General features: G+C 44.1%; 1 protein-coding gene across 2 annotated transcripts in view; it reads left to right on the top strand.

Annotated features, from left to right (window-relative positions):
• AFG3L2 (AFG3 like matrix AAA peptidase subunit 2) overlaps positions 1 to 12,142 on the top strand; it is a 34,736-nt gene extending 22,594 nt beyond the window's left edge. The window contains exons 14-17 of one of the 2 annotated variants that reach the window (XM_073679004.1): positions 195 to 310; positions 9,379 to 9,579; positions 10,149 to 10,343; positions 10,441 to 12,142. In XM_073679004.1, the coding sequence (XP_073535105.1) occupies positions 195 to 310; positions 9,379 to 9,579; positions 10,149 to 10,343; positions 10,441 to 10,683 (755 nt within the window). In that variant the 3' untranslated portion in view covers positions 10,684 to 12,142. The remainder of the gene's footprint in view (positions 1 to 194; positions 311 to 9,378; positions 9,580 to 10,148; positions 10,344 to 10,440) is intronic. The other variant, XM_073679003.1, reaches the window with a different exon arrangement.
• The last annotated feature ends 2,419 nt before the right edge of the window (positions 12,143 to 14,561 follow it).

Genomic DNA, 14,561 nt, shown 5'->3' on the forward strand with positions numbered 1-14,561 from the left:
TTTTTTTCATAAAATGTCACTTAGACAAAAACTATGAGTAACATCGGAACAAGCAATGAATGCTGAGTGATCTCTTCCTGCCATCGCAAAATGTACCAAGCTTTCTACAGAATAAAGAAATACTATTTAATAAAAATGTATGTGCACTTTCAGTAAAATATTGATTTTTTTTTCCTATACCCTTCTCTTTACAGGCTTAGAAAAGAAAACCCAGGTTCTCCATCCAGAGGAAAAAAAGACGGTGGCTTACCATGAGGCTGGGCATGCTGTGGCAGGGTGGTTTTTGGAACATGCTGATCCTCTTTTAAAGGTTAGATGCGCACTTTGCTCTTTATAGTCCACTTACAGTATATGTTGTATATACTGAATCCCTACTCGGGAAAATTAATGGGTTTCGCTGACATTAATTTAATGTATATTGACACTTTAAGATATTATCTCAGTAAATTAGTAGATATGTCCTTACATTTGGGGACAAATATCAGATTTTTTTTCCTTAAATTCATGTATTTGTGGCTAAAAATCACTTTTGCAATTGGACTTCGTTAAAAATGTTGCTCCATTTAGCTTTTACATGCTTTTCATGTCCTGCACTTGCAACTTTGATGTGATCTGTACTCATAAATAAGCTGAGGCCTCAGAAAAAGACAGATAAAAGTTACCATTTGCTATCAGACCGTCATAGCGGACTCACTGAAGGATTCTGATTTAGTTCAGAAACACAGGAGCAGGTCTCTCTCCCGTGCCTGTTGTCCGAGCTGGACAGATATTCAGCTTTGTCCAACTTTAAGATAAACTGGTCAAAATCAGAGGTTCTCAATATAAATCTTCCTGATAAGACGATGACGAGCCTTCGGTCGAGCTTTACTTTTCGTTGGGCGGGGTCCTCCTTAAAATATCTGGGAATTAATTTGACAGCCAACTTGGACCTGATTTATGGAGCAAATTTTGTGCCTCTATTGAAGAAGTTGCGGGAGGTCTGTCTTAGATGGTCAAAGGGTCATTTTACTTGGTTTGGGAGGTGTGAAATCCTGAAAATGAACGCTCTTTCGCGGGCCCTCTACCTCATACAGGCAATCCCAATTAGGGTCCTGGAATCCTTTTTTAGGGAGTTCTCTCTTCAAACCAGATTTATTTGGGCAGGAAAACCGGTCAGATTGGCCAGATCCATGCTGTGCAGACAAAAGTCAAAAGGGGGCTTGGGTCTTCCGGACCTGAAATCTTATTATGCTTCCGCACAACTGGTTAGGGTAGTAGACTGGTGCAGACATGGTTTGACTAAACAATGGGTGGGCATAGAGTAGAGCTTCACGGACATCCCCTTGCAGGCCCTTCCGTGGTTGCCTAGCGTTGCTGACCTTGGCTTGAAAGCCCACCCTACTATTAGTCCCACCTTGCGATGCTGTTCCTCTACACGGATACGATCACGTTTAATTCCTTACCCGTCACCGTTGACCCCAATCCTCGGATCCCCTGACTTTTGACCTGGTCTGGTAGATCCGATTTTTCGGACATGGATAGTGGAGGGACACTTCAGAGCGGGACAGTTTATCAGGGACTCTACCTGGATGAGAGGGGAAGATATCCGGTCGGGACTAGCACTGTCCAACTAGGACCCTGGAGGATGATGCAGTTGAGACACTATATGAAATCTCTCCCGGAGGCCTCGTTATTTTTAGGCCCACCCACTACATTTGAGAGAATATGTTTGGAACGGGAACCCCTTTCCCACTCGTTATCGGTGATAAAATCCATACTGGTTAATACGAAGGACTTACCCCCACCACGTTTCCTACTGTGTTGGGAACGAGATTTACACATCCAACTCACCCCTGAACAGAGAGTGAATTCTGACCCTGGCCCATAAGACCACAATTGGCTAGCTCCAGCCTCCAAGAGGCGAACTACAAAATAATTGACCAGGTGGTATAGGGTCCCCCAGAGGATCCACTCTATGTTCCCAACTGTAGAGCCAACCTGTTGGAGGTGTGGGAAGGAGGAGGGGACTTTCCTTCATGTCTTTTGGGCCTGCGAGAATTTGAATAGTTTTTGGGCAGATGTAAAGAGTATAATAAGACGAGTCACAAAGACGGAGCAAAAGTTGGGTCTGGAGCTTTTTCTGCTCCAACTTTCCTCCTACCCGACGAAGACTTACAAAGTCTCCCTTTTACAGTTTTCTGCTGATGGCTGCTAGAGCTTGCATCCCGCAGTGCTGGAGGTCCCCCTCCCCACCGAGTTTTAGCATGTGGGTGAATAAAATAAATGACCTGATGCAGATGGAGGATCTGACTGCGTCCCTCAAGAATAATTATACGGAGTTCTTTGGCACCTGGTATCAGTGGTCCGACTTTAAAGCCTCCACAGAGTATCCTCTATTGCTGTTGAGGGATTGAACAGCTTCCTATGGAGACTAACCTCGTTCCCTGACCCCCCGCCCTCCCCTTCTCCTTGACCCTGTGGCTCCTCCCTCCCCTCCCCCTTCCTGCTCCCTTTCGCTTCTCTATACTTTTCTCTATATCCTTTCTGCCCTCTATAATCTTTCCCTTTTTCTTTTTTTTTTTTTCCCTCAATAACCAGCTTCAGGCTCAGACCAGAAACTGGCTTTACGGTAGTCTATGGCCTCTGGCCCTATCGACAAGAGTGGATAGATTGGTTCACCATATTTGGGTAGGACCACATAAAAACGGGGCAATAAAAAGATGTTGTTCAATGAAAGTTAATAATTTTATTTATTTATTTTTTTTATAATTGTTGAATATAATCCCATTCACATTGAGTTATGCAAGGTCCACACTTTGGGCCACTAAGATACATATATCCACTTATGCTTGGTACTAGGGAGTTCTTATATGGGCTTCTATGATGTCGGACAGTACGAATAGGGGATTAAGGTTCGGTACCAGAGGTTATCTGGCGGTGATCCTTTGTATGTCTTGGGATGTTTTATTCTGTTTTATGACAGTATTTGGATGTATTGCTTTTGCCCTTTGATAAATAAAAAATGTAAAAAAAAAAAAGAAACACAGGAGCAACAGAAGGTAAAAGGTACAAAATTATTAATGAAACCCAATTGCAAAAATTATTTTTATCCCCATTTACATGCTTTTTAAGAATGAAAAAAAAAATCCAAACCCCTTGTTGTCCAACTTAATCCGATCAGCTGTAAGAAAGGTCCGACAAGAATGTGCTCATCACTGTGGTCCTGGTGCCGGGCCTGGGATAGCATCAGCCAAGTTCTTAGGTCATTTATGACCATTAAAATCAGCAGTCTGTCTAATATACAAATGTGCCAGGGTCCCTTAGCTTTACTTTGCTAAGGAACAGCAGCACCCCCACCCCCAACCCGATCACAACCATATGCCGTAAACCAGACAACCTCCTCATTTTGATATTTTGGGGTAGTTTTTAATATTTAGTTAAATTGCTATTATTTATATATAGACATGTGGAATTCTAATATGACATGGCTTTGGGTTATAGCTAGTGTTGAGCGATACCTTCCGATATCAGGAAATATCGTATCGGATTGGATCGGGCCGATACCCAAAAAGTATCGGATATCGCCGATTCCGATACCGGAAACCAATGCAAGTCAATGGGACACAAATATCGGAATGAAAATAAACCCTTTCTTTCCTTGTAGGTTAATTCTACATGAAGTAAAACAACTAAGAATAATGTAGAATGACATGAAAAGCCGGCAATTCATCAGCGGCATACACCGGTACCCGACAATTTACAACAGAAAGAATAGAGCTTCACACATAGATTAGATAGATAGAAACATGTCAGTCACATATATATGAAGTACAGTGACAGTGTTGCTTACTGTACTTGTCATTTAGTGTAAAGGATTTATTTAAAAAAATAATAGTGTTTTCATGCACCGTCTCTTTAAGAAAGCCGGCCGGCAATTCAGCAGCGGTACCCGACAATTTATAACAGAAAGAATAGAGCTTCACACATAGATTAGATAGATAGAAACATGTCAGTCACATATATATGAAGTACAGTGACAGTGTTGCTTACTGTACTTGTCATTTAGTGTAAAGGATTTATTTAAAAAAATAATAGTGTTTTCATGCACCGTCTCTTTAAGAAAGCCGGCCGGCAATTCAGCATCTGTACCCGACAATTTAGAATAGAAGGAATAGAGAATCACACATAGATTAGATAGATAGAAACATGTCAGTCACATATATATGAAGTACAGTGACAGTGTTGATTACTGTACTTGTCATTTAGTGTTAAAATAAAGGATTTATTTAAAAAAAAATTGGCGTGGGGTTCCCCTTAATTTTAGGCTCTAGCGGAGGTTAAGCAGACGGCTGGGGCAATTGTTTGAAGCCTGGGAAGGGGGTAATACCCACGGAGCTTCCCAGGCTACTAATATCAGCCCCCAGCTGAATACCTAGCCTTTACTAGCTATTAAAATGGGGGAACCACCCCCAAAAAAATAACGTGGGGTCCCCCCTAATTTAATAGCTAGCACAGGCTAGGCAGACAGCTGGGGGCTGATATTAATAGCCCAGGAAGGGTGCCATGAATATTGGCCCCCTCCCAGGCTAGAAACACCAGCCGTCAGCCGCCCCAGAAATGGCGCATCCATAGGATGCGCCAATTCTGGCACTTAGCCTCGCTCTTCCACGCTGCCCTGGTGCGGTGGCAGGGGGTAATAGGGTTGGGGTTGATGTCAGCTTATAATGCCAGCTGACATCAAGCCCAGGTTAGTAATGGAGAGGCGTCTATAAGACACCCCCATTACTAACCCCATAGTCAAAGTTAAAAGAAAACACAAACACCCAGAGTAAAGTCCTTTAATTGAAATAAAGACACAATTCTTTATTGTTCTAAATTAAACCATACTTACCATCACGCCCATTCCAGCTGAAGCCAACGATCTCCTGCAATAAAAGAAAAATAATAAAGCAACCTCATCCTTACCTTTCGATGGTTCCCAGGACAGCTCCAGCTCTGCTACATCGAGATGACAGGCTGGACCGCAGCAGAAAGCTGCCATCCAGCCTGTCATCCCGCAGACACTGAGAAGCGCAGGCATGCTTGCGCTCCTCAGTGTCTGGCTGTGACGGCATCCAGATGAGCCGACAATGAACTCGGCTCACCTCATGTACGTCACTGACAGCGTGGGAGAATTCTCCTGCACTCAGCGCTTCAGCGTGAGAATTTTCCCACGCTGTCAGTGACGTGCATGAGGTGAGGTCATGTCCAATGAACTCGGCGCACCTCATGCACGTCACTGACAGCGTGGGAGAATTCTCACGCTGAAGCGCTGAGTGCAGGAGAATTTTCCCACGCTGTCAGTGACGTGCATGAGGTGAGCTGAGTTCATTGGACATGACCTCGGCTCATCTGGATGATGTCACAGAGAGACACTGAGGAGCGCAAGCATGCCTGCGCTTCTCAGTGTCTGCGGGATGACAGGCTGGATGGCAGCGTTCTGCTGCGGTCCAGCCTGTCATCTCGATGTAGCAGAGCTGAAGCTGTCCTGGGAACCATGGAAAGGTAAGGATGAGGTTGCTTTATTATTTTACTTTTATTGCAGGAGATCGTTGGCTTCAGCTGGAATGGGCGTGGCGGTAAGTATGGTTTAATTTAGAACAATAAAGAATTGTGTCTTTATTTCAATTAAAGGACTTTTTTCTGGGTGTTTGTGTTTTTTTAAATACTTTACTAGAAATTCATGGCGGTCATGTCTAATATTGGCGTGACCCCATGAATTTCGGGCTTAGGGCCAGCTGATAATGCCAAGCTGGCCTTAACCCCTTTATTACCCAGTGAGCCACCGCACCAGGGCCCTGGATGAGTTGGGTACAGCGCCAGAAGATGGCGCTTCTATGAACGCGCCATTTTCCGGGGCGGCTGCGGACTGCAATTTGCAGCGGGTGGGGCCCAGAAAGCTTGGGCCTCCCTGCGCTGCAGATTCCAGCCCCCAGCTGCCTAGTTGTACCTGGCTGGACACAAAAATAGGGCGAAGCGCCACACATTTTTTTTTTTAATTATTTCATGAAATTCATGGAATAATTAAGAAAAAAAGGGCTTGCCTATATTGTTGTGTCCGGCTAGGTACAAATAGGCAGCTGGTGGTTGGGGGCAGCCCGTTCCTGCCTGCTTTACCTGGCTGGACACAAATATAGGGCGAAGCCCCACATAATTTTTTTTTTAATTATTTCATGAATTTCCTGAAATAATTAAAAAAAAATTGACGTGGGGCTTCACACTATATTTGTGTCCAGCCAGGTACAGCAGGCAGGAACGGGCTGCCCCCAACCTCCAGCTGCCTATTTGTACCTAGCCGGACACAACAATATAGGGAAGCCCTTTTTTTCTTAATTATTCCATGAATTTCATGAAATAATAAAAAAAAAAAAAAAAAAAACGTGGAGCTTCTCCCTATTTTTGTGTCCAGCCAGGTACAACTAGGCAGCTGGGGATGGAATCTGCAGCGCAGGGAGGCCCAAGCTTTCTGCCCCCCCCCCACCCCCCCACCCCCCGCTGAAAATTGCAGTCCGCAGCCACCCCGGAAAATGGCGCGTTCATAGAAGCTGGATGCTGTACCTGGCTGGCATACAAAAATATGGCGAAGCCCACGTCAAAAGTTTTGGGAAAAATTTATTAAAAAATAAATAATAATTTAGGGACTGCATCTTTATTAAGTCCTCAAATGTCATTTAGTGTTAAAATAAAGGATTTATTTTAAAAAAAAATGGCGTGGGATCCCCCATAATTTTAGTCTCTAGCGGAGGTTAAGCAGACAGCTGGTGCAGATGTTTGAAGCCTGGGAAGGGGGTAATACCCACGGAGCTTCCCAGGCTACTAATATCAGCCCCCAGCTGAATACCTAGCCTTTACTAGCTATTAAAATGGAGGACCCCCCCCCAAAAAAATGACGTGGGGGCCCCCCTAATTTTAGTCTCTAGCGGAGGTTAAGCAGACGGCTGGGGCAGATGTTTGAAGCCTGGGAAGGGGGTAAAACCCACGGAGCTTCCCAGGCTACTAATATCAGCCCCCAGCTGAATACCTAGCCTTTACTAGCTATTAAAATGGGGGACCCCCCCCCAAAAAAATGACGTGGGGTCCCCCCTATTTTAATAGCTAGCAAAGGCTAGGCAGACAGCTGGGGGCTGATATTAATAGCTCAGGAAGGGTGCCATGAATATTGGCCCCCTCCCAGGCTAGAAACACCAGCCGTCAGCCTCCCCAGAAATGGCGCATCCATAGGATGCGCCAATTCTGGCACTTAGCCTCGCTCTTCCACGCTGCCCTGGTGCGGTGGCAGGGGGTAATAGTGGTGGGGTTCATGTCAGCGCCAGCTGCCATGAAGCCCAGGTTAGTAATGATGGCCGTCTATATGACACCCCCATTACTAACCTACAAAGTGTTAAAAAGAAAAAACACACTACACCCAGAAAAAAATAATTTATTTGAAATAAAACACCATTTTATTTAATTCTTAGTTTGCTAAAAAAAAAATAGTTACCTGTCCACGTTCCTGCGCTGATCTCCCATGCACAGCTGTCACATCTGGAGATGGTGACAGCTGTGCATGGCTGCTGTAAGCTCACGCTGCCGGGAACACGTCCGCTCCGGGCAGCGTGAGCCCCTGACTGAGGTCACCGGAGTGCATTCAGTCAGCTCAGCTCCGGAGACCTCCTTTACGGCAGTGCTGTACCGTGGGAATTTCTCACGATACAGCAGTGCCGTAAAGGAGCTAACCGGAGCAGCGCTGCCTGAACTCCGGTGAACCCTTACGGCCCCGTCATTCTAGCGGCGGCAGCGGTTCAGAGCGGTCACATTCTATGTGGCTGCTCTGAACTGGAGATCTTCGTGGGACACTCGTGGACTGCTACGGAGGGGTAAGGATAAGGTTGTGGTTTATTATTTTATATTTTATTACAGGAGATCGATGGCTTCGGGGAATTAGGTGTCTTGGTGAGTATAGGAGTAGTTTTTTATTTTTTACTTTATTTTAGGTGGCGATCGGCGGGGACAGGTAATGTATGAACGAATTTCTTTTAGGTAACCACTGGCCACCAATGACATGTATTTAAAATTTATTGGGGACACAGTAGGGCAATTTAAATAGCAGGATCAGGCTGATGGGAACTACTGCTCCCATCGAGCTGATCCTGCTGGCAGGAGTGGACGGGGGACAGACATAGGCCGATGGGAGTAGTAGTGTCACATCGGCCTATGTCTGCCTGCACGCACAGACACCCCGCACACACACACCCCGCACACACACACCCCGCACACACACACCCCGCACACACACACCCCGCACACACACACCCCGCACACACACACCCCGCACACACACACACCCCCGCACACACACACCCCCGCACACACACACACCCGCACACACACACCCCGCACACACACACCCCGCACACACACCCCGCACACACTAATCATGACGGGTCCGGGAGGTGAGGCTGACCTGTGCGGCCGTGGGAAAGTTGATGTGAGTTCATGCAGTCAAGCATGAGCTCACATAAACCCTCTGAGGGCAGCGCGGCGACTTCAAATGAACAGCTGATCGGCATCACCTGATACCTCAGCTGTTCATTTGAAATAACCGGCGGGAAAGCGCAGCACAGAACGGGAAAGCCGGCGGTGAAGTCTTTTCACTGCCGGCTTCCCCGCCCGGGTCCTTCGCTCCTTGGTGCTGCGCTCCCCGCCCGGTCCTAATTTACGATTGGGATTGGAGGTGGCGAGGGGAGCGGAGGATCGGGGTGGGAGGCTGCGGGGAAGCAGTATGGGGCTGCGTGATTGTTTAAAAGCCGGCGGCTTTTTACCGCGCGCCGGCTTTTAAACAATCAGGAGAATTCTCCCACGCTGGGATGGCATTCTGATGACAAGCTGGATCGCAGCTGAGCGCTGCCATCCAGCTTGTCATCCTTCACAGACACTGCAGAGCGCAGGCATTATGGGAACTTCCGATTCCGGTATTCGATATTATAAAAGTATCGGAATTAAGTATCGGAATTCCGATACAGTGAATATCGGCCGATACCCGATATTTCAGTATCGGAATGCTCAACACTAGTTATAGCATAATTTAGCAAAATTGACGAATTGTGCTGCTGGTTAGTAGATTGTGGTATGAAACTATAGCTGATAGCATACTACTTAGAAATGTTTGATTGCATGGATTTCTGACCAACAGTAGACCTACTATGTTTGGAAGATGTAAGCTGGTATATTATATATAATACCAGCTTAGTAGGTCTACTGTGATTAATATGATTGTGGTTTTCCTGATTAAAGAAATGGAAATGTGTTCCTTTTTGTTAGAATTTATTTATTATTTTCATACATTGTGGACTTTTGCCTAAGAATTCTCCTTTCTTCCAGGTTTCTATCATACCACGAGGTAAGGGACTAGGATATGCTCAGTATTTACCTAAAGAACAGTATCTATATACAAAGGAGCAGCTGCTGGATAGGATGTGCATGACTCTGGGCGGCAGGGTCTCTGAGGAAATCTTCTTTGGGAGAATTACAACTGGAGCTCAGGATGATCTGAAGAAGGTGACACAAAGTGCCTATGCACAGGTGGGTCATTGTATGGGAGGGACACTGCTCCTTTCAAACCCCCTACCACAGTCGTGCCGTAAGGTGAAACAAAGGACTCTAGATCTCCATTCTAGTTTATCGGAGATTATGGTTAGAGGAGTTTTCCAGTGTATATTTAAACTTTACAGGGGAAGGACGGCCTGGAGAAAGAAGACATACTGACCCCTAGAATCTGTTCCAGGACTGCCACTCTGACAGTCTCCACCAGACCAGAAGTGAAGACTACCTGAGTAGGCCAATTAGAGGCCTCAGCAGTCAGGTTACTGGTGGTTGTGACATGGTCACTCTAATCCACTGGCCACTAGTGGAACAGATTTCAGTGGCATGTTTTTTTCACCATGCTGTCTTTCTGTTAAATTTAAAAATGTATTGGAAAACTGACACAGAAGTCTTAGGGAAGTTCTCTTCGAGTCTCCTTTGATCTACATGCAGCATTCAGTGGACCATGATCCACCTCTAGTGGTCAGGGATAACTATTTAATACCTGGTGTAAATATTTTATCTAATAATACACTTTCTACACTAAAGTCTATTTTTGTATTTTGTAGATTGTCCAGTTTGGCATGAGTGACAAAGTCGGCCAAGTTTCATTTGACCTGCCTCGACAAGGGGAAATGGTGTTAGAAAAGCCTTACAGCGAGGCCACAGCGAGACTCATTGATGATGAAGTTCGAATACTGATTAACTCTGCGTATGAAAGGACTGTGAAACTACTTAAGGAGAAGAAATCTGATATACAGAAGGTAGGTCACCTCACAAACAGTTTTTAGCTTTTTTTTTCCCCTCATGTTACAGGTTAATTTAAAACCATATTTTCGTGTTCTATTTTTTTCTTTTTAGGTTGCACTTCGCCTTCTAGAAAAGGAGGTGCTGGATAAAGGTGATATGGTTGAACTTTTGGGGCCAAGACCATTTGCTGAAAAATCTACATATGAGGAATTTGTAGAAGGTACGGGGAGCATTGAAGAGGATACAACACTTCCTGAAGGTCTGAAGGACTGGAACAAGGATCGCGAAAAGGAAAAGGAGGAATCGAATGATGAGCAGATAGCCCGCCATATCGGTGGAGGATTTCCATTTTGATTTCCTGTACAACACCTGGGTTTTAAGATATGGACAGTGTTTTTTGTTCTCTTAAACAGAATTTAAAGTAGTCCAACCTCTAGAAAAGGTTTTAGCTATGAATGGCTTAAAAACAACATCATTCACACTTGCCTATTGTCACACAAGTGGATCCAGTCATAGATGTCCCTCTGATGTGGGAATGTTGGCGTCCCTTAACTGCTGCGGTCCCAGAATAGACCACAGTTGGTGGATCCATGGAGGGGACAGCAGGTGAATGACTGACTGACTGATTTTATTACTCTTAAGCCATTCTTGCCACTTGTAAATTTTGTCTAGGGGCTAGACATCTCTCTCCCCCTCAAACCACATATATGGGTGCCCGGGTCTTTGAGAGCTAAATCCATCGACTCTTAAAAATATATATAATGTTGCTTCATTCTCAAAAAAGCAGAGTTTTAATTCATATGCAAGTGATATATTAAGTGCTCTAGGTGTGACAGAGCACTTAAGGAGTCTTTTTTTTTCCCCCCGAGGTTGTTTCCCCACCCAGGACTATTCTCTTTTAGCTTGATTGATAATTCACGGTCTGTGTGATGTCAGGAAACAAGCAAGGAAATCAGACAGTGCTCTTTCAATCAAGCTATAGAGGCTGGTGCTGGGTGGACAACCAACCTCCAGGGCATAAGCTCATTAAGTGCTCTGTCAAGCCCAGAGCACTTAATGCCTCATTTGCATATCCAACATAGAGAAGATATAAAGGTGTTAATGGACTTGGCTTTCAAAGACCTGCATGCCCATAAATGCTGTTTGCCGGGTTGACTTTGCTGTCAGATTCCCTTTAATTAAAAGGAAAAAAATAGTACTGTGCAGACATCACGCTTGTCCTACTATGAGTATACACTGTCCTAAATGATGGACAGTCAAAGATTTAATGCTAAAAATATTTATTGCTTAGACAGATCGGTGACAGAAGCAAATCTACTTGCGGATAAGAATATGTGATTTAATTATCTGATTTTTGGACTGTTCTTCTATAAAAGCAACTAAATGAAATGTAGGATAATATGAAGTGAGGGTTTACAGACATTTGTATTACCATAAGGCACATATTTCTCAGGTCTGCATTGCTTGTGTGGACAAATATAACTCATAAGCTGATTTCAGTCTGAGAAAATGACTCCATCAAATGATAGCCATTTATTATATAGTGGTGATATTTTTATTGCACTTAATCCACAAAACGCTGCAGATGAGGCCATGCCATACATAATCCACATTGCCCCAACAGGAAGAAGGCACTTGATTGAATCCCAAAAAGTAACTGTAAGAGTGGGTTTGCTTGTACATAGATGTGAATGTAATTCCTGCTGTATAAATGTTTCATGCATTCAGATAAAATATAAAAATTACAGTATGGCGGATGTCTTGATGCAGTTTTTTTTATCTGGGAAATAAATGCACAGTGAATATGTAACTAGTCTTCTTTTCTTTTTTGCCCGTTTAAAGCAGACTCTCGGTAATATAACAAAAATAATAAGATATGTGCCACAGGGTATAAAATAAAACCGCTGCTCTGCATCAGATCTTTCCACATGCATCAGATTTGAAGTGGATCAAATGTGATCCATCCATTTCTGCTCACTGTTTAATTGGAGGAGATTCTCTAAAGCTACACTAGGAGCTTCGGTGAAATGTCAAGTTTAGGAATTACTTGGCCCTGTGGCAGGGGACTTGGGATCCAAGCTGCCCCCTTAAGTTCTTCATTATGACGCTGATGAACCTTCAAAGCAGGCAGCTGGTAAGGTGGCCATAAGTTGGGTGTGTCCCATGCTGAACAGCCCATACACCCAGTTATGTAAGCCTGGTCCTGGTCCTGTCTTGTGGTCCTCTTGTGGACAGTAGCTTTAACAGATTCAACTTGTCAGCAAGCTGAGAGAAGCTCTTCTTATTGGCTAGCCGAGTCTTCTGACTTTTCTGGCCAACCTCTTCTATGACGGTGCCACATGCCGTGACACTGCCATTTTTGAAGGAAGGGGGGGGGGTGGCATGATTTTTGTGTGTACTACTGCAACTGGATAAATGTGGCCTGCGTCTAAATTGAGCCACAGTAATTGTTAATGTGCAGCTGGTCATTGAGCAGCACAACGTCACGCTCTCAAATGAGGACAAACCATCTTACGCTGCTTTGCCTATTTTTTTTCCCTACCGGCTTTCCCACTTGGGCAAAATCGAAAAACGTTCTTGTATTCTCATGCAACTACTTCTTTGTACTGTTTCCTCTTTAGGCTGTATTACTGTCATTGCATTAGAAATTCGGAGGTCAGGTTCACACAGCTAAAGTGTGCATGTGTAAAAATTGTGAGCCCCAATGAGCAAAGCAGCGGCCATCGCAAATCTGCGTTCAGTGCTGAGAAATATGTGGGCTCTAAATAAGCTACGTACTAAACGTATATGTGCCACGTACAGTGATGCACACGGGCAGGTGTAGTTAAGAACCCGCTCATTCTTATTTTATTGTTTTGTTTTTTATCCTGTGTATTTTAAATGTACTATGCGAATGGTGCAGGTTTTTTACTTAATGGTGCTCCAAACAATAAGACAAGAATCATTTATGCTATAAGAAAGCCAAACCAAAGCTGTTGCTCTTGGGATCTCCCATCATGACTGAAATGTGTTTGTAAATGTGGTAACAATTGAATCGATTCAGCGCCTTCAGTTGTTCCCTAACGTGTACCTGCCCTTCAAGGTGACTTTTATGGAAAAACAGTTGTGTGTATGTGAGAAGTCACACTCTTTATGACTTTCAATCATTTTTCACCCCGCTCTCTCATTTCGGTTGTCCGAGCTAGTGGGTTGAAGCTAGCTCCTATGGTGTCTCCCATACACAGCAGAGGGATTCCTGCTCCTTTCTTAAAGAGGTTGTCCCATGAACAATGTGCATTTTAATCAATAGATCTTGGAATAATAATAATTTCCACAATTGGATGTGTTTAAATAAAATGTCCCTGCGCTGAGATAATCTTATAAATGTGCCCCTGCTGTGTACTGTGTAATGGCTGTGTCTGACCGTGCAGGGACATGGTCTGATCATACCACAGCTCCTGGGCAGGGGAGGAAGCAAAAGAGTACACAGACATTACAGCAGGGGATCGTGGCTAATTCTTTCTTTGAGGTAAAACATTACTTAAAACCAGGCAGTGAAATGTTTTGCCTCACAGAATCAGCTGTGATCCCCCTGCTGTAATGTCTGTATACTCTTTTGCTTCCTCCCCTGCCCAGGAGATGTGGTATGATCAGACCATGTTCCTGTACGGTCAGACACAGCCATTACACAGTACACAGCAGGGGCACATTTATAAGATTCTCAGTACAGGAACATTTGTTTTTAACACATTCAATTGTGGAACTTTATTTTTATTCCAAGATCTATTAATTAAAATACTTTGTTCATGGGAAAACCCCTTTAAGTAACACACAGACAAAAGCAGGAACAGCATGGAGGACATTATATACTAGTACTGAGCAATGTAACTGTTACTCCAGCTCTGGGAAAAGCTAACACACTAATAAGCTGCAGTAACATTTGTTTGTCTGTCCTCTCACTGTGAATAGGCTCTGTAACCTACTACTTCAGTATGTCTTATCTTGAGCAAGATGGATTCAGTTGATCAGGTGAAGGAGAAGTATTGGCTCATACGTGATGATGGAAGCATATTTCTCTGAAAATTATATGTTGCAATGTTTCCTATATTTACTTGTAATATTGATTTTTGCCAAGTTAGTAAATCAAAGCAGCATATTTTATGTGTAGACAATAAAAGTACAAACTGTTTCCATGGTTGACCTGAGGCATTTAAGCTTCTTAATGTGGATTTAAATCAGAATTCACAACTGAA

Source organism: Phyllobates terribilis, unplaced genomic scaffold (assembly GCF_046119375.1).
Source record: "Phyllobates terribilis strain yellow unplaced genomic scaffold, ASM4611937v1 Scaffold_4__5_contigs__length_816908805, whole genome shotgun sequence".
In the NCBI taxonomy this organism is placed as follows: Eukaryota; Metazoa; Chordata; class Amphibia; order Anura; family Dendrobatidae; genus Phyllobates; species Phyllobates terribilis.